General features: G+C 39.7%; 1 protein-coding gene across 1 annotated transcript in view; it reads left to right on the top strand.

Annotated features, from left to right (window-relative positions):
• Nucleotides 1-23374, top strand: part of MYO16 (myosin XVI) — a 449416-nt gene that overhangs the window by 167524 nt on the left and 258518 nt on the right. Inside the window, exons 15-16 of the mRNA XM_005884469.2 lie at nt 1688-1805; nt 7146-7293. Of these exons, the coding sequence (XP_005884531.1) occupies nt 1688-1805; nt 7146-7293 (266 nt within the window). The remainder of the gene's footprint in view (nt 1-1687; nt 1806-7145; nt 7294-23374) is intronic.

Below are 23374 nucleotides of genomic sequence, written 5' to 3'. Positions count from 1 at the left end.
ATTCAAAAGATCAAACTTCCAAAACAGATATTTTATATATTTCATTATCACAACTCAACACTTGATTAACATCAAAGTGTTTATCATAATCTTTAAAAATATAAAGTACTTCCAGGCAAATTGAATGCCTTGGTCTAGCAGTATTCAGAAAATTAAAAAATAGGAGCAAAGTTTCTTTTTTTATATATTTAGATTAAAATTCTCAAAAATATTGTTACCTGAAATTATGATGAGGTGTTATTGTGCTCCCTCTTGTGGCTAATGCAGGAACTGTATTTAATATTATTTTTATCTGGAAAAACAACTTTGACCTTCATATTTTCATGCTGTTTGGAGAATTTCTTGGTCATAATCATTATCACAAGCACAATAAATTATGAGAATAAATTGTGTTTGTCCTGTAGTCAGTGTTTAAGGAAACACATCAAGAATGAATTTCAGATGCCAGGTTGATCTGAGGAGCTTTATTAACAGAATTTTAAAACCTCAAATTCCTCACTTCTGAAAGAGAACACATGGCAGTAAGAAACGCTGGGCACACAGCTTCATCTAGAATTCTTATTCTTGTTTCCGTGGGAGAAAATGGTTGGTTTGAAGCAATAACAGGGTGAAGGGAGCATAATGTAGGGGTTCGGTGTTGAAAAAGAGTGTAAATTAAGTAAAAGTTGAAAGAAGGTTATAATCCAGGATTTAAGTGCATTTATTATTTTTAAAATATATTCTACCACTTTTAACTTTAATTTCTTCTCCCCAAAGCCACAACAGCATACATATATATGATTTTTGATTCACACATCTTATCAATGTGTACATTTTCTATACATACATACTTGTGTTAAAGTTTAATTTTAAAGCAGGCACAATAAAAGATTAACAATGAAAAAATAAACAATTATAACATCACATCTTCATAGAAGTTATGTGAATGTTGCATTATTAAGTAAAATAAGGGTTACTGTACACAAGCACTTCGATGCTCCCACAGTTCATATGATAACCAAGATGGCTACAAGTGACTAACAGGCATGTCGCATATGCGGCGCGGATACACTAGAAAAGGGAGGATTCACTTTCTGGGTGAAATGGAGTGAGGTGACGGAAAATCTCATCATGTTACACATGAACAGTGCGCAATTTAAAACATGAGTTATTTATTGCTGGAATTTTCTATTGAATATATATTTCAAATATGTTTTATATTGATTTTAGAGCGAGAGGAAGGGAGAAGGAGAGAGAAAGAAACATCAATGTGAGAGAGCTGCCTTCTGCAAGGGAGAAGGAGAGAGAAAGAAACATCAATGTGAGAGGGCTGCCTCCTCCTGCCCCCTACTCGGGATTGAGCCCGCAACCCAGGCATGTGCCCTGAGCAGGAATCAAACCAGCAGCCCCTTGGTGCATTGGTTGATGCTCAACCACTGAGCCACACTGGCAGGGCTCCATTTAATATTTTTGAACCATGGTTGACCCCAGGTAACTGAAACTGTGGAAAAGTGAAACCATGCATAAGGACACTACTGTAGTTTGCTGTAGGAGAGGGACTTCAAACATCCAACAAGGGGTTATATGAACAATAGAGAACCTCTTAGATAATGGAATATTTCTCATATTCTTGCTATTATTTTCTAGTTTTATGTAAAAAAACAACAACACAAAACTGAGTTCAATAAACGGTCCTCTTTTACTATAGGTCTTGTGCATTTTAGAAGCCTTTGGACATGCTAAGACAACTCTTAATGACCTGTCCAGTTGCTTCATAAAGTATTTCGAACTGCAGTTCTGCGAGAGGAAAAAACAGTTAACTGGAGGTAAGTTTAAAATGAGCAAAGGGGGGTCTCACTTGCTACCAGAAGAGGGCAGAGGCACACAGAGCAGTAACAGAGAATGCTGTGCATGCCTGTGTGTGTGCACATGCACGGGCATATCTGAGCCTTCAGGTTATGAGTTCTAAAATTGTTTTGAATTAAAAATAACATTTTGAAATGAGAGGTGAGTTTTAAGATGATTATTGTGTAAACTATATAATATGGAACCAAACCAAAAAGAGCTGAAATGAATCATATTTGCTGAACATAGAAATGAACTCAAATATGTACTCGAAATATATTATAATGTGAGTATATAATTTCTTCATACAACACACACTACAATCTCTTGAAAAAGAATGGAATCTATATTTTTAAATTATTGAATTAAAACAAATCAAAATATTACAGTAATCACCCACCAAACCCAAAGAGACTGTTTCTTGGTTTAAATATTTACTGTGTACTTTATGAAAACCCCCTACTTTAAATTCAACTCATTTGGAATTCAGTTAGAATTTTACATCTTTCTAATCAAAACAAATTATTCATGCAAATGAACAATATAAGTGTAATTGCAGATGGAATGCCTAGTCTACTTAGAGGAATCAACTATTTTACAAAAGTTTTATAATAGCTGTTAGCATACAAATATTTGCTAATTTAATGATTTTTGAAAGATATCAATTTTATTTGGCATTTTCAAGTTACTCTATCTTCCCTTCAGAAACTAAAAGTTAGTTTTGACCACAGTTTAGAAACAAAAATCTGTATTTTGCCTGAGTTTATGTCAAAATCAAATATTTACTAAGTGAAATTTGGTTTAAAAAATGCATAAAAAGGGCAAAAAAAGAGATAATTTTGGTTGTCAAGAGCAGAGGCTTAAATTTTGCAATAGGAAAGTTTTTTGTTTTTTATTTTAATCCATGGCTAAGAGCTCTATTTGAAGATCTGCTCTAGGGGGACCTCAGGGGAGAAAGGTCTTGAGGCACCAATGTCTTTATGTGTGGTTTTATGACACCCCAGTGAGACTGTTTCTCCAGGTGAAAGGCACAGCTTGAGCACTCTGTGACCGTAATTTCCCCCTGAGCCTTCAGTGGCCAGTGGTTGGAGCCATAGAAGTGAAGGGGGTAGGACATTCCAAAAGCTGTGCTTCAACCCCTTGTCACTCCAATGTGTGACCCAAAGATAAGTACCATGGGCGGCATTTGGAGCTTCTTAAAATGTAGACACCCCGGCCCAATTGCTGACCTTCTGACTGGGACTCTAAAATCTGAGAGGCGCTTTTCTAGCCCAACCCAAGTACAGCTGGACACTCATGTTGATGCATAACTGGCATAAAGGAGAAATCGCTTGTCTGGGTATCAGTCACATGACTTTTTCCACCCTTTCCATTGGATACTCCCTTTACCGAGGTCAGAATGTACTAAATGGCTATGAAGGTCTTACCCATTATTGATTTTGTTTAATAATTTGACATGTCCTCTTCTCCAGGAATGTTAATTTATAAAATTATTATACACACATATAAGAAAGCACTAGGAAACGCTGCAGTGAGCACTTACATATGGAGGCTTCTTTAATCAGCAGTCTCTATTAGCACGCAGTCCCACACAGCTTCAGCATAATCGCATCCACAAATACCTCTCACGCGGCTTCTGCAGGCAGCACACTGTGACACAGCGATAATAAATATTCATAAAGATGAACCTGAGGCACTTGTAGATTCCACAGTGCCTTTAGAATCATTAAGGAGTGATGAGCATCATTTCTGTATACTTTGAGCATTGTGCATAATTGAATTTATTCTCCTCTTAGGAAAACAGCAATGCAGGCTCCCATGTAGGTAGGTAGGCAGTCTCCACCTTTCTCCACTTCCCATATTGTTTTTCTACTCATTCTGTTCTCCTAATTAGAACCCTTAATTCAATTCCTAGTGCCTATCTTTGTTGGGTACTTCCTTCCTGATTTTTTTTAAAATTCTGGCCAAATGATATTGTGGAGGTTTTTAAAAATTTTATGAATGAAACAACTACTAACAAATAAACAGCAAACCAAGAAATAAGGCCAGTGCTAATTGAGACTACATTAATAGAAGCAGAATGCCTAGAACATAAGTGGTAGGGGAAGAGGTCAGACTAGGAGTTCAGTTCTTTGTTTCCTGTATTTAAGAGGAAAAATAAAGCATGTATTCAGAAAATGTTTACCAGGGAAGTGAAAATTGAAGTGCCATGTGTTTGGGGCGAGCTTTGAAGAAAGTAAACACATTTACACTGAAGAGAAAAAGACTCAGGGAAATATGACAGCTGTTTTCAAATATCTGCTACTGTGGAAAGGGTCATGCGTACACAGACGTAGTATGCATACCTTAAAAAGTGGGTGAGTGTTCCAGAGAAGGAGTATTTTCACTTAATCGCAAGAACTTTCCACCTTCCTTCCCTGTGATTGCCAAGTGCTTTCTCACCCTGACACTGGGCGCCTTCGAGCAGGATGGAAGAGGTGACACCAACCATGTTAAAATAGCCTGACCTGAGGTAGGACACCAGGACCAGATTATTCTAAAGATGCTGCCCACTGCTTTACATGCTCTGAATTCAAATACGAAGGACTCTGTTACCTGCTGACCGGAGGTTCTAATGTCCAGTGGAGGGACTGGACAGCATTATTGTGTCCAGTGCCTGTGAGCAGAGAACAAACAGAGTCGATATATGGGTGGGATATAGTGTGTTCCTGTCCCAGAGCTACAGGGATGAAGGCCATTGATGGCAGAGATCTTGTCTGCCCTGGTTTGTAGTAAACATGCGTTAACTATCCATTGGGTTAATGAATCTAAGGAATGGGCATTGTAAAGGAACAATAAACTGAAACAGTCATTATTCAGTTCAGGGAGGAAGTTGCGAAAAACCATCATGCACTCATTCCTGCCAAGGAAGGACACATTACTGAAATAGATAAGGAAGGTTATCAATAATTAACTCTGGATTCATTTTTAAATCAGAGCCAAGGTTTTGTTTCATAATTAGAGTTTGTGTCTGCTAAGAATAGAACCATATTCTCTTTTCATAGAGCAGTTTATCACGTTGGAATGGGTGAGGCAGAAATATGCCGAAGGGTCTACAAAGGGAAGACGACCCAGAGTCCACATGTAAAACGTGAAGAATAGTCGGCTTCTTATCTTTTCTGTGCCCCTAAGACACTTGCATATATTTAAGTAGATATTGAAATTTACTAACAATTGGAAATGTCTCCCAATGAATATGCCAAGGCTATGCTATCTATTTGGGAAACTTAAAGCTAACACAAATGAGATGGAAAATACATTAAGGCTTTTGCCTTGTCTTTTGTGAAATCTTGATTTTAAAAAACAAACCAGAAGATAGTCTTTATCTTCATTGTTATCATCAGTTATCCTTGCTATTATACTCTCAATTGGACTTTCTTTTAAAAGCTTCAGAGAGCTTTAATTGATCTTATCTCCTTTGAAGAACAGCATCTTTTAGTGCAGACAGCCTGGGCTTTGGAGATAAGTCTTTTGGGTTTTAATGTAAAAAAAAAAAAAAAAAAGGTTCACAACAGAATTTAAATGAGGCATTGTTTGAAAAGCACCCAGCCAGTGCCTGGTATACAGCAGGGCTCTAACTGGGGGCTCCTCCCTTTTGGAGTCCACAGGGAGCCTGGGACCTTTGTATCTTTTAATCCCTCGTTTTCTGATGGGGAAAGAGAAGTTTAGAGGGGCATGGAGATTGGCAATGCCAGATTCAGGACCAGTTCCCATACTTTGACTCCTAGTTGAGAACCTAGAATTAATGATTAGTAATAATGAAGTCAACAGAAATGGCTAAGTGTGAAAGAGAATGTTTAATTATATTAATTAATCAATAGTATGCTTCTGGTGATTGCTACTTGAAGGCATGATGGGGCTTTTGGGGAACAGGTCATGATTTATAACTAGGTGAATGGGGCAGGGTGAGAGTTGGTGCTGGAAGTCAAAAAGGCAGTGAAGGCAGGCATTTGTTGTTCTTGAAGGAGAGGGAAGTTTATATCCTCTATTTTATGCCATATTGAACACAAATTGGAGCTCTCTAAAATACATTTCCATTTTTTAAAAGTACCAAAACCTTTTGAGAAACATATATTCTCATGTGGATTACTGAAAAGATGCAGGGTGACAAGTATATATCTATTCAAGAATATTTCTGACATAAAAGGTCTCAAATGGAAATTTGAATTTTGTGTTGTTTTATGTTTTCTTCCATCTAAAAGCTCCTTCAAGATACATATTTTTTTAAATGCTACTGATCAGACTCCTGCTAATCCATAGCAATTTTATTCACTGCTGGAGATGTGCTAACTAGGATGATTAGTAATTATACTGTTTTTGAATTTAGATGAAAGGTATTGAAGCCACTCTTTGATATGGAATTCAATTAGATTTGAATGCTGCTTTAAATTAAGCCTGTATGTTGGTTGGGAAAAATGGGTAAAAGGCCAACCCTTTCTCGGAGTCTAGAAGCATGATGGTCAGAAAGTCACCACCCAGCCCCCCATTCTCACTCGATATTTCTTTAGCTGATGAGTAGACAATAACAGAAGGGAACAACTACTGCAGCTTATTTCCTATGTGTATAGATTTTTTAAAAAATGTTCTCTTGATCAGTTAATTACTTTGTGGTTAATATTATTAACATTAAATAGAAAATGTTTTCAGCAAATAGTATAGTTAGGAAGGCAACAAAGAAAATAAAATTTAATAATTTAGACCTCAGCTTGAAATTGCTAGTCACCTGACTTAAATACACGTGGAGAAATGGAAAAGAAACTACACCATCTCATCCCAATTTTAAACTCATGAATTAAAGGGGTATTTTGAAGTGTCTTTCTTTATGCACTTTTGGCAACTTTTCTAAAGGTGTCTAATATTAATTTTCTTAATACTGTTTATTAATTTTGAGATTTTTTAAAACACTGATAATCATTCTGTTTGGCTAAATTGACCACTTACAATGTTTATAACAGGCACAACACTATAATAGTAGTTCCATTTGTGTACAGTCTTGCTGTATACAACCAAAGTTCCACACAAATGCAAGATGTTAATAATAGGGGAAACAGTATGTTGGAGAGGGAAGAGAGAGGGCATAATGGAACTCTCATAATTTTCTGCTTAATTTTTCTGACCCTAAAATATTTATTTGACAATAAAGTCTATTAATATTGTTTAGAAAAGGTCTGTGTTTGAAAAGACGCTGTATTATTATCTTTGCAGTTAACTCATATGTGTAAATTTATGGAAATGAAACTAATAATGCCATTTAACAGAATCACTTCTGTTTTCTTAACCAGCCAGAATTTATACATATATGCTAGAGAAATCCAGACTCATTTCACAACCCCTTGGCCAGAGCAACTTTCTCATTTTCTACTTGTTGATGGATGGGTTATCTGCTGAGGAGAAATATGGACTTCACCTTAATAATTTATGTGCACATCGGTAAGTGACTGTATTTTCTAGCTAGTAGTTCTGCTTTCAAATTTTGATTGCATTTTAGCAATCTGAAATTTTATTTGTATTTTTTCCGAGAATAAATGCGACTAAAAGAGATTAATTGGATACTGTTATGTTAGGGCCATCTGTGTAACAAAGTATAATCATTTATTGTTTGTTTAGGTTAAGTTTTGGGTATGTGTATTAACTAATGTTTCTATTGTCCTAGTTTTCAGAGAAGAATAAAAACATGTGTAGATATGTAACTTTTATGTTCTTTTGGGTATTTTGAATATAACATTAGTTATGCATTCTTAAATTTTGGTAGTCTTTTGAAATAATGGGAAATATTTTTGGGGCGATTATTATTCATTAATAACAGATGAGGTTACATAATGGTTTAAGACGAACAGCACAAAAACCCGGAGGCTGATTTTCTGCACTGGAGGCAGAAAGCATTTGTTACAATGAGAATGCCTTGGTCACAGGATGGTGATGGAGGTGAGGGGGTCATAAAGATATAAGAAGCAGACCAATGTCTTTGCGATGTGAGCATTGCCACTACTGCATGATCCAAGCGGTCTCCCCAGAAGGGTTGGTCCAGGTCTTAATCAGGATGAGAACGAAACAATCAGGAGAGTAAATGCCATTCCGAAGTGGGAGGGAGAAGGGAGTAGGAGGGAGCTGATGTGCTGATCCAAGCTCACTCGTGAATTGGCGCATGGCACGGAAGAACTAGATTCTGACTGAGATAAGGAGTAATTTCCCGTATCTGTTAACACCCGCTTCATAATTAATAGGAAATTTGTTTCTGGGTTTGAGAAGAATAGTGTGAATTTTCATAATTTTGTGAGACATTCTATGAGAAAACTTAAAGAATGCCTGGGGAGGAGAAGCAGGGCCTGAGGACTGGTTGTGCTGTTTTTGAGATTTGAAGGTGAAGAAGTTGAGTAGACAGTCAGATGGAGATGCCAAGTGCAAACTGGAGTGAGAGGGATTTTTCAGGGTGATGGGGCTGAGCTCCTAGAACTTGAGGGAAAAGCTACAGTACAAAGTCTACCTCGGTCATTCCTGTGGGTTGAATGATGGTGGGACATCAAGCCAGGGGGAGAGCATGAATGTGCTGTATCCTAATTCACCATGACATTGTTAATCACACTCATTCAGCTTCACACATATTACACAGATGTAATCACACATATTACATCCAGCAGCGTAGATATCGTTTGTCACTGCGAGTAGAAGTCCAGAAGTTAAGGCCTTGTCAAAACTGTATTCTATTTAAAGTAAAAGAGTCTTTGGGGGTATAATGTCTCCCCAAACAACAGAGATTTAGGAGAAAAAGAAAAGCTAATATTGAAGTACAATATCCCACAGTTTAGTGACTTAAAAAAAAAATAAAGATTCTAAGGCCCTAGGGCATTAGAAATGTCTTTATCCAATTCCCTCACTTCCTAAAAGAGGAAATCAAATCCAGGTCCCACGTAGGCTTGTGCTGAAAGGAATATATTCTACAGCAGCAGTATGGACAAAGCCCCTTGCCTGGAATCAACTTTTGTTATTTCTACTCTGTCTCTCATGGGACATGTCCCTGGGAGGAAAAGCCGCAGACCGGGAACCACGGGTTAGCTGCCCAGGGGTAGGCTGTGAGGAAGAAAAGTTGGGATTCCTGTGTTCCTGATCTTTCTTACAGGCAAAACTCAAGGCTTAGAGCAGATCACCAGTTTAGAGTGTGCGACTGGTGTGTTTATGTGTGTGCACGTGCACGAGTGTGTGCCTAGCGGTATGGGCATACAGCACTGGAGAGAAAAAAAGGCAGCAATCTAATCTGCCATTCAAAGAAACCATTTAACTTCTTGGCCTGTGGTTTGGACCAGTCTTTTGAAGGATGTGAATGTGTGGGAGAAAACAAGCATCTCTTTATCGAGCGCCAGTTCTAACATCCATTTCTCTTTGCAAAAAGAGAGTTTGGAATCACTTAGGCTATTTAGAAAGTCAAACAGTCAGGGGTTGCTTTGTGAGAAGCTCCAACAGGAAAGAACTTGGCAAAATAATGAATAATTCAGTTCCCTTGAACAAAGAGGTTATTTTATTAAAATGTATTATACATGTCTAATGGGCACAAAACAACATTCCTCAATACAAATATACACCACCACTCCAGATTCATAAAAGTATCAGTGGGAACATTTGAACAATGAGAATTCCAGAGACAAATTATTATTTAATAAGAAAGCAAGTTATTTTGCAAATTATAATAGTCTGCCTACCACAGTATTTGTGTGTTTTATGTTAAGTGGGTCTTCTCACAGTTACACTATTGGTGTACCTTCTCACCATTCAGTGCTACTAACGTTCATTTGAGGAGTTTGACCTGAGGTCTCATCTTTTGTTTAGTAATTATGTATATGAAGTACCGTAATTTGGGAAGTTGTTTGGCTTGTTCACAGTATAAATGTGAACTTGCTACTTTTATAACCTTTCACAAATTGATGATCCTTCTGAGTCTTCTTAAAACAGTACACACAGGTAAAGTGTATCACCATATATATATATGTATATGTGTATATATATATATATCCCCACACATATACGTCTAAATACCTACACATGTGTGTATATATAAACACTATTATTGAGGGCTATCCATATCACATCACTTATCTGATTTTCTTTAAAAAGATGTCGACATATATATTAAATGGAATCAACGAGCCCCTACATTACCATCTGCAAGTCCTTTGCTTACTCAATACTCATTCCACAGTGCATCTTGTCGTGAAATTTTGTTACTCTATCTTGAGTCTTAAACAGTACAAAAATTGAAAGTTCACTTTCTTCAAATGCATTCTTCTCTTCTTTATTAAAATCAAATTATTACGTACATGAAAGAAACATGTAACAGTAACTATGATCTGAAGATACTCATTTATCACATGTTCTTATGTGATTAGAACTCCAGAGGAGAAAAAAGCAACATGGTTTTAGTTGATGCTTTCTAATTAAAGCTGGAGGTTTTGTAACTTTGAGTCTGTTTTTGGAAGTAAAACTTTTCAAAGTATGACATGAAAATTTATGGAGGTTTACTTCTGTGCTATTGCACCAAAAAATACTGTTCTGTTTGTAAAAAATGGGACAATATCTGGAAAAGGCAGAAAACACTCTGTTCAATTCTAGAATATAAATAGTACAGGTATAGGCATCAGCTCCTATAGCTTAACTGCATGCAAACAACATTTATAATACTGCGCATGGAATCTTTCTCTACATTTTGTTAAAACCAGAGGGGAAAGTCATTAGGTGTCTGACACTGAGCAGTGGCAGTAAGATTGCACTTATTGAGAATTTCCACTAGATGGTGAACTCTCCACAAAGTCAGACAGAAGCAAAGGGGGAAAAAATAAAAGCTCATCTCTAATGGTTTCTGTTTTATTTATGATTCTTCCTGTGATTTACTTTTGCTTTACATGGCTTTCTGTATTTCAAGTTCTATTTCAATTTTTGTATGAAATAATAACATTACATCTGAGGAATAAATGTAGTTTATGTTTGTGGGAATTGAGCTTTAAAGAAAATTAGAAATAGTAATGAATTGCTTATCTTCAGCCTCCTTTAAACAACTTTTATGGGTTTAGTCCCAGAACGGTTGGGCTCCAGAATCCGAAGAAGTTCTTCCTAATCTCCCTTCATATTGAAATGATGGGAATGACATAATAACATTTCAGCAAAGGTCAGATTTTGAATGATACACTCAGCGCGAGCAGTCGTTTGACTCAGAGCATGTGACCTGTTTCTAACCTTGTGTGCTCGTGAAAGGAAAGTCTGACTCACTGAGCACTTGAACATGTGACTGCTGCCCGGGAGTACACCTGTCACAGTGTGCTGCAGCCGTGAACTCTCAGCGAAAGTTCATTTTTGGCTGAGGGTTTCTTTTTCACATGGAACTTAACCTGAGGAAGTCTCACATAATTTTTTTTAAAAGATAAGGGTAAACTTAAATATTATTTGAGGATGCTTCTTCATGATCTTGTGATATAATAAAAGAGTTGACTGGCCACACATTTTAGACAAGCACAGCTTGAAGGTGCTCCCAAGACACAGGTTCGAGATAGGAGGTATTATCATCTATGTCTAACTGACTCTATTAGTTATTTAAATGATGATCACAATTTAAGATATATAACTTACGGAGCGCTTAGCATAAGCCAGGCGCTGTCCTAGTGCTCATTGACTGTGTCTGGCTGAATTCTCGCCTGTCACTAAGCAGAGGGTGCATCTATCTGATTGCATCAGATAGACCAGGACATGAGGATGGAGAGGTCACCCGGGAGCCACGTTTGAATCCAGGTCCTGCTGACTCTTAACCTCAACCCTGCATTGCTCTGCAGCAGTGTTGTTACCCAGAAAACAGCAACCACTGCCTTTGCATTCTTGTGTCAAGGCTATTTTTTTAATAAGAAAATGGAAGGGAAAGCACAAGGTCAACATCTGTGCTTAATGAAATTTAAAATTGGTTAAGCAAAAGTGACTTAGCACATTCTGGAGTTGTCATCTCTACCATAAAAGTCCATTTCGGGTCATTTCTTTATTTGAAACCACAAGAGCTTGCATTTCTCTCTAGCTGAAGGTTATAATACTGGGAATGTGGAAAGGGTGGGATCATCTCAGTCAATGGACAGGTAAATTCCACTTGTGAAAAGCCAACAGGAAGGAGTGAGGGTCGGTGGCTTTTGTACTTCCTCCCATTCTTGAATTACATGCATTAGATGGTCAAGCACCATGTCTGCCTTCAGTTAGGAAAATAGAAAGCCACTCAGGGGAGAGTGAAATGCTGAGTACTGCTTTCTCTGTCAGTCAGGTAGATATAATAACACATTTTTAGGTTTATATGAGTGAATCTTTATGAATTTAAAGTACCAATTGAAGATCCCAAATTCAAAATGTTCTGAAAACCAATTTTTAACTCATATGTGACTTTTTTTTTAAGTAACCCAACCTGAACTCATTTGGGGCAAAATATAGACCTGAATTGATGAGTATTTTATAATCTTTATATATCTCACTTATTGAGAATATTCATATGTTTTCCCCAGAATTAAAAAGCTTCATTAGGGGATACTGCCCAGCCCCACGGGATATAAACACTACCCTAATTTTCAAAACCCTCCAAATTTCTGAATAACGGAGCGTATTTGTCTCTAAAAGTCTAGGATAAGGGCTGTGGCTTGCATAATTTTGTTTTTGTGGGTCTGAAAACATGGAAGTAGTTATGTTTCAAAGTGAAGACACATCCCACCCCAGGACCACAAGGCAAATGCTCACTGACAGTGATCTCCACATGGCTTCCCTGTCTCAGCAGGACCCGTCCACTTCAACACACTCTCTCCCCGTCCCCCCTCTTCATCTCTCTGTGTCTTCCTCTGTCTCTGTTGTCCCTCTGTCACTATACCTTTGAAATTGTTTCTTCTTTATAAATAAAAAGTATTTCATTGTATTGTACATTGTGAATAACTGCATTGAGCCACTACACAGGCATGGATTTAGAGAGTAATCCTTTGCCAGTGGTGGTGCTGTCCTTTGTAAAAGGAGGTATGGCTTTTGGAGACTCATGAAGCTTGTTGAGAAAGGCCACAGTCTTCTCAAGAGTTTGGTGACTCCACTGCCATTTTAGAGAGACTTGGTCACAGCTCTGTGAGTGTGTGTGTGTGTGTGAGTGTGTGTGTGTGTGTGTGTGTGTGGTGTGTGTGTGTGTGTGTGTGGGTGTGTGTGTGTGTGTTTGAGAACTTGTCTCCTGTGGCTATAGAGCAAACAATATCCCACACTTGGGCGCAACCCTCTACCAGTCCGGTCCACTCTTGTATGTCCTGCCAAGGCTGTTGCTAGCATTTCCTTTTCTCTCCCAGCCCCACTTGCCAGCCTCTTCCTCCCCTTGCACTTGGTAGCCCCACACTACCGTGTTCACCGAGCCTTCCTCTGGGTCAAGAGTGGAGTGACCATCTCCCTGTGACAGTCCTGTCATTGGTTCATCCTCAGAGTCTGGGTGAGCCATGACCCATTGTCCCAGCTCACATCTGCTCCAGCCTGACTCTGTCCTCTTACTGACTCCGTGGCCATTCCTCTTTTTTCTTGAATATAACACAAAAATATCTATTACCAGTGCTTTCCATATGCACTTTCCCTAGTGGTCCCCCACATTTCCTTTGCATTTCACAGGAAGTATAGGATAGATATGGCACAGGGGAAGATAAGATGCTATTCTCCTATGGATATAACCACCTGGCCAAAATCCACATATATGAATTGCTGTTCGCAAAAACGGGGCCTGGGTAGCCTATAAAGTCAAGTCCTGCACTCGAGGGCATCTGGGAGGATTGTATCCTCAGTATGGGGTGAATTTTGAATTTCATGAAAATTCAATGATAAATACGTGTGAACTGCTAACCACGGTGTACTCATTATCTAAAGGCTCAGTTTAGATCGGACACTCCTCACGCTGTCTGGGTGTTTGGGGAAATGGTGCCTCCGCTCCATGCCTCCCTTTGCTCACTGGTGACGCAGGGCCGACCTTATGGCACTGTGATGAGTGAGGACCACGTGGGCTGCCCGTGAACCCTTAGAGACGCATGGGCCCCAGCGAGTTCTGCAGAAGGACTAGCTAGTGTTGTCGACCGTCGTTATAGCAGGCCCTTTCCCACTGACGCCCTGTGAAAATAACTGAAGTAATAGCTGCTAATGCAAGAGATTATGAGTTCACATTACAACTTTAATTCACGTAGAACAAGCATGTCAGACTCAAAGGCTAAATCAGGGCAAATAAATGAGGCATGTGGCCTGTGGGCCACAAGTTTGACATGCTTGACGTAGAAGAATTGGAATGTTGGGCAATCTTTCTCGCAGTTTGTGCTTCCACCTCAGCACAGCTCTGCCCAGGGACATCCCTGAACTTCTGTTGTGTATATAGTCTGAACTTTGATTCTCATGTTACTGTGATGAATTACTTATTTCAGTTATTTAAATTTAGTTGGATTTTTTTTTTTTTTGGCAAAAATCAACATAGCCTTTTTGATGAAGTGAGAGTGAGTGAGAGTAGATAGGGAAAGGACAATGGCCCGGGCAATGGGCAGCAGGTGGTGTAGATGTCCTGAGTAGTCTCAGACTGGTCTATCATCGGCCCCCTGGCTCAGCTTCTCTGCGGTTCTTCTTACAGAACAAGAATCGAGTGTTGTTACTGAGACTCAAAGAAAAGTACAACCTTAGGCAGAGCATGAGCACTTCTGGAAAACTTCCTGTCTCACATTTTCCCTGAGGCAAAAAAAAAATCAATTCAGATGCTTCAAATGCTTTGTGTTTCTGCACCAGCTAGAGTAAAAAAAAATACAGATTTCCTGTAAGTCTAGAAAACCTGCTCCTATTTAATCACAAGACATGACCTCCATAGGATTTTGAAATGCATGATTGGTCACCGATCATCTATCTCTTCAAATGGATTCGGTCAAGTTCAAACCAGACACGCATGTGGATTTTTCAGGGTGAGTTTGGAAACTGATAACACGATGTGGATATTTATGTAGGATCCTATGATAAAATGTGTGTGTTTATCTGTGTGCACACAACTCTACAATCACATTTTATACAGTGATAGAATGAGCACTTTAAAGCTATTTCTGTTCTTGTAAATCCACAGCCAAATCCGAGCACATGTGGGCAGTATAATTAAAATCATAATAACCGACATTTGTTCAGCCCTGGGTTAAGGAAGGGAGCTGAGCTAAGAACTTGACAGACATCATCTCACTGTGTCCACAGCCCAGCCTGACATAGGCAGCGGGGAGGGAATCACCCACAGTCACATGCCAAGAGTGGAGGAGCCACAGCCTCATCCAGAGCTTTCTGAAACACATCGCACTCCTGCCTCTCAAACTCTGATTTCTCAGTAACAGGTGAAAAATTTTGTGGACATATTTGAAAAGGAGCCACGAAGGGACTGCCTCACCCTGACAGGCTGAGCCCCTGAGGCCACAGACCACAGTGGCTGGTCTCCTCTCCTGCCCTGGTACTGGGTCCTCGGCTGCGAGGATGCTGGTTGGCCACAGAATACTGGGAGAGTCGGAGGCGGGAAGAGTGAAGAGTTACAGGAACACAGTGAGGGCAGCGTGGCTACTGGGTTCCCGGGGCTCACAGTCCCTGACACTAAGAAAACCATTTCAGAGGGAGGGGTCTGTTGCAGCTAATGTGGGGGATTGAGGCAGGGAGGGCTCTTCATTAGGGGCATTGCTGAGGGTTATGGGGTCTCATTTCCACAGTGATGCTGCTTGGGCATGGAGGGTTGCGTAGGGAAGAGAAACTTGACCTCCAGCCCTACTGAGTAGAACCACCCTCACCTGGGTCCTCAGCCTCATCACTTTAACTTCCCCAAATAAATGAGTCTTCTCCCCACAAGTGTCCCTTCCCCCTCTGCCTTCTGAATTCTCACTCTTGCAGATTCAGAGTTCTCAGAAATCAGGTGTGTCCCTTCCCCCTCTGCCTTCTGAATTCTCACTCTTTCTTGCGGATTCAGAGTTCTCAGAAATCAGGCCCAGCACTTTGGCCTCCTTTGTGTTTTGGTTGCTTGTGGGATTCTGCCACACCAGGACTTCCTGCTCACCTCATCATCAATGCACACACAGAGACTTTATATTTCACATGGATTCCTCCTATGCCAGATCTTCCCTAGCCAGCCTGTATGTGTATGCTGTGATTTTAGAGCCTAGGTCCGGGCATTGGTATGCAAGGGGTTACATTTCATTTGTTAGCTTTGTCTGTTCTGACACCAGCATGTCTTTTGTTATTGAACTCTGGGCTGTGTGAAGCTTCCTCACAGCATCGCCCATCTCCCACCATCATTTACGGTCTTGGTTGCCTCAAGAGGAATTAGCTCAGTAAAACATTTGAGTGCTGGAGCTAATACATGAAGACGATTCTTTTATGAAGATATATTCATGGCCTTATAAGCACTTGGCCATCTAACAGAAATCTCTAACTGAACATGTCCCAGTCTGATGAACTCCCAACCCTACCCAAACCTGCTCTATCCTCGGCTGGCCACTCCAGGCTTCCAGAACCCCAGACTAAAATCCCATGGAGTGTCATTGACACCTTTCTTTTCACAACCACAATCAACTCATGAAGCTGGTTCTACTTCTCGCTCTCCACTGCTGCCACCCAGGTGGCTGACCCATGTGCCTTGCTGGGATGATGGCATTCATCTTCACAGGTCACCCTTGTCCCCCATAAGGGACCAACCCTCAAGCTAATAGTCAACACAACTATTCTTTGAAGTACTCTTCTGCTGATGCCACCATCTTTCCTTATTTCTCTGAGGCCTGAGACCCACCATTGGCTTCCAAGGCTCTGTATGATCTGGCCCCTCTCATTGTAAACCTTCTTTCCAGTCTCCCTGTGGCCCCCACTAGCCACCCTGGCCTCCTTATTGTGCCTTGACCTCCCCAGGCATATTCCCACCCTAGGTTTGCTCTAACTGGTCCCTCTTCCTGGAGTGTCCTTCCTCCAGATGCCACATTGGCTACTTTCCTTATTTCTTAAGGATTTTGCTGACATCTCCTCTTCTCAGTGAGCCCCTGATAGATTTGCCACCTGAATCGAACTCTATCCTCCTAAGCTCTTTTACGTGCTCTGCCTGCTTTTCTTCATAGCACTCAGCACCTTGACATGCTCTATAATTTACTCTTTTATAATACTTTCTGTGCCTTGTCTCTGCCCCCTGCGTGACTATACGCTCCACTAGGGCGTGGATGTTTGTCTGAATCATTGATTAGTTGAAAGTGGCTGGAATAATTCTTGGCACAGAATAGGTTCTGAGTAAATACATGTTGACTGTGGAATATATGAAAGTATCGGTTTAGCTAATGTCATTGAGAATGTCTTATTCTTATCCCCCCGAGTATTGCTTTTGCTTAAGATAAATTATTAAAAAATAATGGCATGACTTTTCATGTTTGGGTTATTATTCACTCTAACCTGGGGCTTTCCAGTACTACTGAGGGGTTTTGTTTTCATATTTGTTAGTTTTGTCTGTTCCGACACTGACATCTCTTTTGCTAGCAAGCTCTTTCAGCTCTATGAAACCTCCAACGGAACCTTGAAGGAAGAAAGGGTCTTTTACCATCAGTGTAGGGTCATAGAATCAAAACTATATATTTAAATATACCAAATAATCTCTCTTTATATATATTAAAAATTCATTCAGATAGGATGCTTGGCTCCATAAACCTGTCCAGCCAGACACCACAGATAAGATGTGTCGTGAGATTTCATAGCCATGTAAGTCAAGTCTAAGATGCTATAAGCTGGTGGAGTTTGTCTCCTCCATTGTGTGACTCCTTCCGGTCACAGGAATCTAAACAGAGCTCCAAAAACACAGCTCAAAACCAGCCCACACGTTTCTGAGTCATGGGAAAAGTCATTAATTGTGCTTCCACCCTCTGCTCCACAAATATCTTCCTCTTGGCAAGTGCAAACTGCTGAATGATCATTACTAATAAAGTGCTTCAAAGAGTCACTCTCACCCCCTGTGGTCTGAAGGGTCGATGATGCTTGAACTTCAGTAGAAAGAAATTTTCTTTATTCAAGTCAGTTGTAATCTTATCAGAATCACCTGGAATCAGAGTTAGTAGTGCATTATTTGCAAACTTTCTTCACTTTCGGAGTTTTAAGTGCTGCGTTTTCCCATTGCTTAGGGCTCTGTATCACAGAGCTCGGTCATTTTCATGTCACACAAATGTAGTCAGCGGGAATTGTATTGTGTGTAGGTAGGCTTTCTTCAGAATTATGGTGTAGCATACCAACATGCTTATGTTTTCACACCTTCTGCTGTACATGAAGGCTAGTGGATTTTGTTCAGCACTTCAAGTCTATTTTAATATGTTTGTCATATCCTTAGGTATTTAGCTTAATTTTTTCATGTTAATTCATATCCACCAATTAGTGATTTATGAATTTTGTTGCTCTGAATGTGACATCTCTTTTCTTGACTATTTCATGGGGTCCAAGGAAACTTATTTTGAGCCTACAAAGGCTTGCACTTGTCTTTCCTTCAAAGTGGCTTGTGTTCATTGGTTCCTGTGTTCTCCAGCCATTGTGTTGTTCAGAATTAAGTAAACAGCATCGTTTTGCACAGTTAGCTGAGCATCAGCTACAGGCATCTCAGAGTTTAAGGACATTTGATGAATGATCCTGAAATGGCATCACTCTGGTTAGTACCAGCTTTCTTGTAGCTTCTTTTAAGATGTTTGACTCACCAAGTCTTCCTTGCCTCCACAAATGCATCTGGACTCACACCAAAACCTAACATGTTATCTTTAACTCTCTTTCCCAGACCATTGGCAAGTCCTGTTGGCTAGGCCTCCTAAATATACAACACACCTGGTTACCTCTCCCCACGTCCCTGCACAGCCCCATGATTGACTACCATCATCGCTTACCTCTATTATTCAAGCCTTTCTTTTGGGCTTCCTAACACTGACTGGCCCCACCAATAGCCACAACCCACTCTCTAGTAAAGGTGCTCTTTCTAACGTAGAAGTCAGTTTTCATCACTGCTCATCGCCAGCCTCCAGCATTTTCCCCTGGAGCACAGAACAGACTTCAATCTCTGGCTTTGTTCATGGGCTTCTGGTTCATTCCCTGTCCCTGTCAATGGGCTGCTACTGCAGCCACCTTGCTCTGACACCCACCACTCAAGCAAAGTACCTGCTCAGAGGGCTCATCCTCCAGTCCTCCTTCTTACCACCCTGGCCTCCCCTCAAGCATCACATGCTCACATAGTTCTTGCAACATGAAATGGATGGAGGGGTTCTGACAGCATACTGAGCAGAGAAGAGAGGAGTCTAGAAGACCAGCCATCAAAGAGATTGCAGGAATTCAAGGAGACACATATCTTCACTAATGTTTCTCTCACCAATTCAAAAATTGCTATTATCTACTGTATCCTAGAAACAGTGGTCTTTTCTGGGGATACAAAAATAAGAGATGGTCATTTCTCTGAGGTGGCTCAAAGTGTTCAAAATCTAAGCAATCTGCATATATCCATGAAAGCTACAATGTGAGAAATGTCCCGAACATCCCACAAAGGGGTTCCAGGGAGCACTACAGGATGCTTTGTGCCCAGGCTGTGGGAGGAATATGAAGTAGAGGCTGTGAGCAGAGAGATGGACACAGTGTGGCTATAGTGGGTGAAGTCACGGGTCATGGAGAGAAACAGAAACACTGCTGAATCTAACGGTCCATAGAAGAGAAACAGGAGTGGTGTTTTCTAATGCAATTTTTGGAGAGAAATACAAGCAATGCCACAAATAAATGAATACTCGCCAGTCGTGGGCTCATTCCATATTGGCTCTTTCCTTACCTGAAGACTACGTCCTTCACACTGACAAATGCTAATAAATTGCATTCTACTCATAATCAGTTCACCTTTTGAATTGCTGGTGCTAAATAATATAAAACTATAGCATACTACAAAAATAACTTATTTCAGATTGTAGTTTTTTTTAGGTTATAGGCGCTTTGTTGGGGCCTAAGACTACTAAGATGTAAAATAACCTGTGGCTGACTTTCCAGAGTCCTAGCATGAAATAGACCTTAGAGCAGTGGTTCTCAACCTTGGCTGCACATTAGAATCACCTGGGAATCTTTTTAAAATCCTGATTTCTGGGCCTCATCCTCCGGAAATTCTGTTTCTTTGTTATGGGGTGGGGCCACAACATTAGTAACAAAGAAACAGAATTTCCAGAGGATGAGGCCCAGAAATCAGGATTTTAAAAAGATTCCCAGGTGATTCTAATGTGCAGCCAAGGTTGAGAACCACTGCTTTAGAGTGTGATATGAGTGAGAGCCACCTGTGGACCTCAGCCAAGAAACACATCTCAGACAGCGTGACTCCCTAGAGAGCGGAGGAGCACGCATTCACCAAACAAAGAGAATGCCCCAGATGGAGATATAACCCAACTAAAGGACACCCAGGGAAAATGAGTGTGTGTGTCCAAATACCAATGATTTTCCTAAGTGAGGAGTAGTAAATAATGAATTATATTTGCACTTCAGCATCTCTTCTCCCTTATGTCTTCCCCCACCCAAGAGCAAGAGTGATCTTTCTAAATTAGTGATTTCCAACATCCCTTGGGGAGGGTGAAACCTACTGATGCCTGCCACTTCCCGGAGATGCTGCTGTGAGTGGTCTAGGGCGCAGCCTGGGCCTTCGCTTCACCACCCTGGGACTCCAGTGCGCTCTAATGAGAACCACTATCTCAGGTAAATCACGAGCAGTGATTCTGCTGGTGCCCCCCTTCTAGAGGTTACCTGTGAAACCCAAATAAAATTTATTTTGTTGAATTTATGATCAAATAAGACCACCTGACCTGGAAATGTGTTTATATTTTACCAGATTTTCGAAATTTTCTAGATCATGCTTTGAGAAAGGTAAAGCCAGATATCCCGCTGTGTGAAAACAAACCTAAAGGGCAGACATGACATTGTCATGGCAGGGAAGCGTTAATCACTTTACGGAAGTGCAAACCAAATTCCGTTCTCACAACAACCTCACAAGGCAGGCCTTTCCTGCCATCTCTACCGAGAAAGGACAAAATACAGACAAACCTAAGCTCTGGGATGTCCAAAGCCAGGACATCCGTCACACCCAGAGCCCGAGCTCGCACACTCTCCATGCTGCACCATCTCGCCCCGGTGTTGCCAGACACATTTTCAGTAAGGTTGCCAGGAACTGCTTAGGCAGGGCTCTGATGGAAACTTCTCTGTGAGAGTTCTAGAACTTTCTATCTTCCCGAATCTCTCATTTTGAAGTCCCTGCTCCAATCCCCAGTCTGTATCGCTCAGTTCAGTTGTCAGCAACACCTCTTTTAAAGAGGCATCCGTGTGCTTGCCTTCCAGGCTGTCCTCTCTCCCCAGCCTTAGAAGGGAGGAATGTGAAGGGTAGAGAGATGGGAGAAGCCTGAAAAAGAGAGGAAACTGGGATGAATTCCTGAGGCCTTCAGGAAAGAAGTGAGGAGAGCGTGGGACTAGCCGGAGGTGAGGAAGGCTCTGAGGATGGAGGGTAGAAAGGTCTATGCACGTGCCAGACATTTCATCATATATTATGTCAATAAATGCATTACTATAAATAATTATTAATAATGTATATCATGACATAAATATATCAGGTATGTTATACATCATTTTCTATATAGATGTTATATAAAACATATATTATTACATATAAAATATTCTTATCAATCATAATATGTTATTAATATATGTAGTCCCAAGTGTTTTATATCTGATCAGCAGTGTGTCACTTACCTAGAAATATGGAAATTTTTGCATTTGGGAAAGTCATGTTGAGTGGATGTTAACATATAAGAATGATTTATGATGTATATAAACAACTAAACATGAATAATTGAAAGGAAGAATGGAGAAGTTTGTTAGGTAAAAGGAGTGGATGTGGACATATTGTGTAGATTTAAAATTTACGTGAGGGAACACACAAACAGAAGTACTATAAAATAAAAATTCATAGAAAAGGAATGGGCCAAAGATGTACTTATTTTTTAACCTAAATTGCCTAAAGTAAAATAGTGAACAAAGCGTATTATCAATTGATAGTTTTTATATCAATACCATATTTTTAGATGCTTATGATATACTTACTTAAAAATGAGTCTTATATTTTAGCCATAAAGTCTTATACATTGCCAAATTCAGAAATTGTACAGCGTATATTCTTTTCACAATGCAATAAAATTACCAACTTAATAAAGAAGCAAAGATAAACACACGAAAATCACTAAAAAACTAAATAGTTATCATTGGCAATATGGACAAAGACTATGACTCAATAGGTAGTGTTGCTACATAAATAAAAATCTTTTGCACAAATCTGAAATTGACTCTAAAAGAAATAAGAAAGCAAATTAGATGAATATCTAGAGGGAACCCAGGCTGTTTCCACCCACAAAACGAGCCATGCCCAGGAAATTCCTAAGAATATACTTTGAAACCTTCAAACAACAGAGAATTGTTTGAACCATTGCAAAAATTAAAGCATGAAGAAAATCTTTTGTTTCTTTTGTTAAGAAGACAGCCATACACAGAAAAACCCTAGCGTTCCAACAAATATATGAAACGAAGCAAGTTCTCACAAGTAATCAAGGAAATGCAAATTGAAAAAATAATCAGATAACATTTCGCAATGATATTTGCAACAATAACAAAAATCAGAAAATAGGAAGAGCTGGACACATACACACTCCTGAGCATTCAAATTAGTACAAACAATTTGAAGAACAATTTGGTGATATTTAGTAAAGGCAGACTTATGGCCCCTGGTCAGGAAGCTCAGTTGGTTAGAGCATCATCCTGATATGCCAAGGTTGCAGGTTCAATCTCCAGTCAGGGCACATAGAGGAAGCAACTAATGAAAGCATAAATAAGTAGAACAACAAATTGATCTCTCTCTCTCTCTCTCTCTCTCTCTCTCCATTCCCCCCCCTCTCAAATCAGTAAATAATAAAAAATATTTTAAAAGGTGGACATATGCATAACCTATCATCATAGGTCATTATTACTCCACAAGGGGCTCTTTGTAATATCTGGACACATTTGTGGTCCTCACAACTTGGGGAAGGGGGTGTTACTGACATCTAGTGAGCAGAGGCAGAGGGTGCTGCCCAATACCCCACATTCCACAGGATGGCTCCACAGCAAAGAATTATCTGACCTCAAATAGTCACAGTCCTGAGGTGGAGAAACTCTGACTTTGAAAAATCCACACGTGCATAAATAAATATGTACATGGCTTTCACTGACATATTCTTAAACATGCAAGTAAGTGGAAAAGACAATAAATGACTATATTTAAGGAAATGAATACATTACTTAGACTGGAGTGGTGGTATTTTAAAACAATTTATTTATTTATTTATTTATTTTTTTACCTATCAATAATCACTTTATTTATTTATTTTTTTTCTGAAGTTCATTAGATTGTGGTTTATTTATTTTTTTTAAATTAAATCTTTATTGTTCAGATTATTAC

Source organism: Myotis brandtii, unplaced genomic scaffold (genome assembly GCF_000412655.1).
Source record: "Myotis brandtii unplaced genomic scaffold, ASM41265v1 scaffold83, whole genome shotgun sequence".
Taxonomy (NCBI): domain Eukaryota; kingdom Metazoa; phylum Chordata; class Mammalia; order Chiroptera; family Vespertilionidae; genus Myotis; species Myotis brandtii.
The sequence above is the reverse complement of the archived record's forward strand: the minus strand, read 5'-3'. Positions and strand labels throughout refer to the sequence as shown.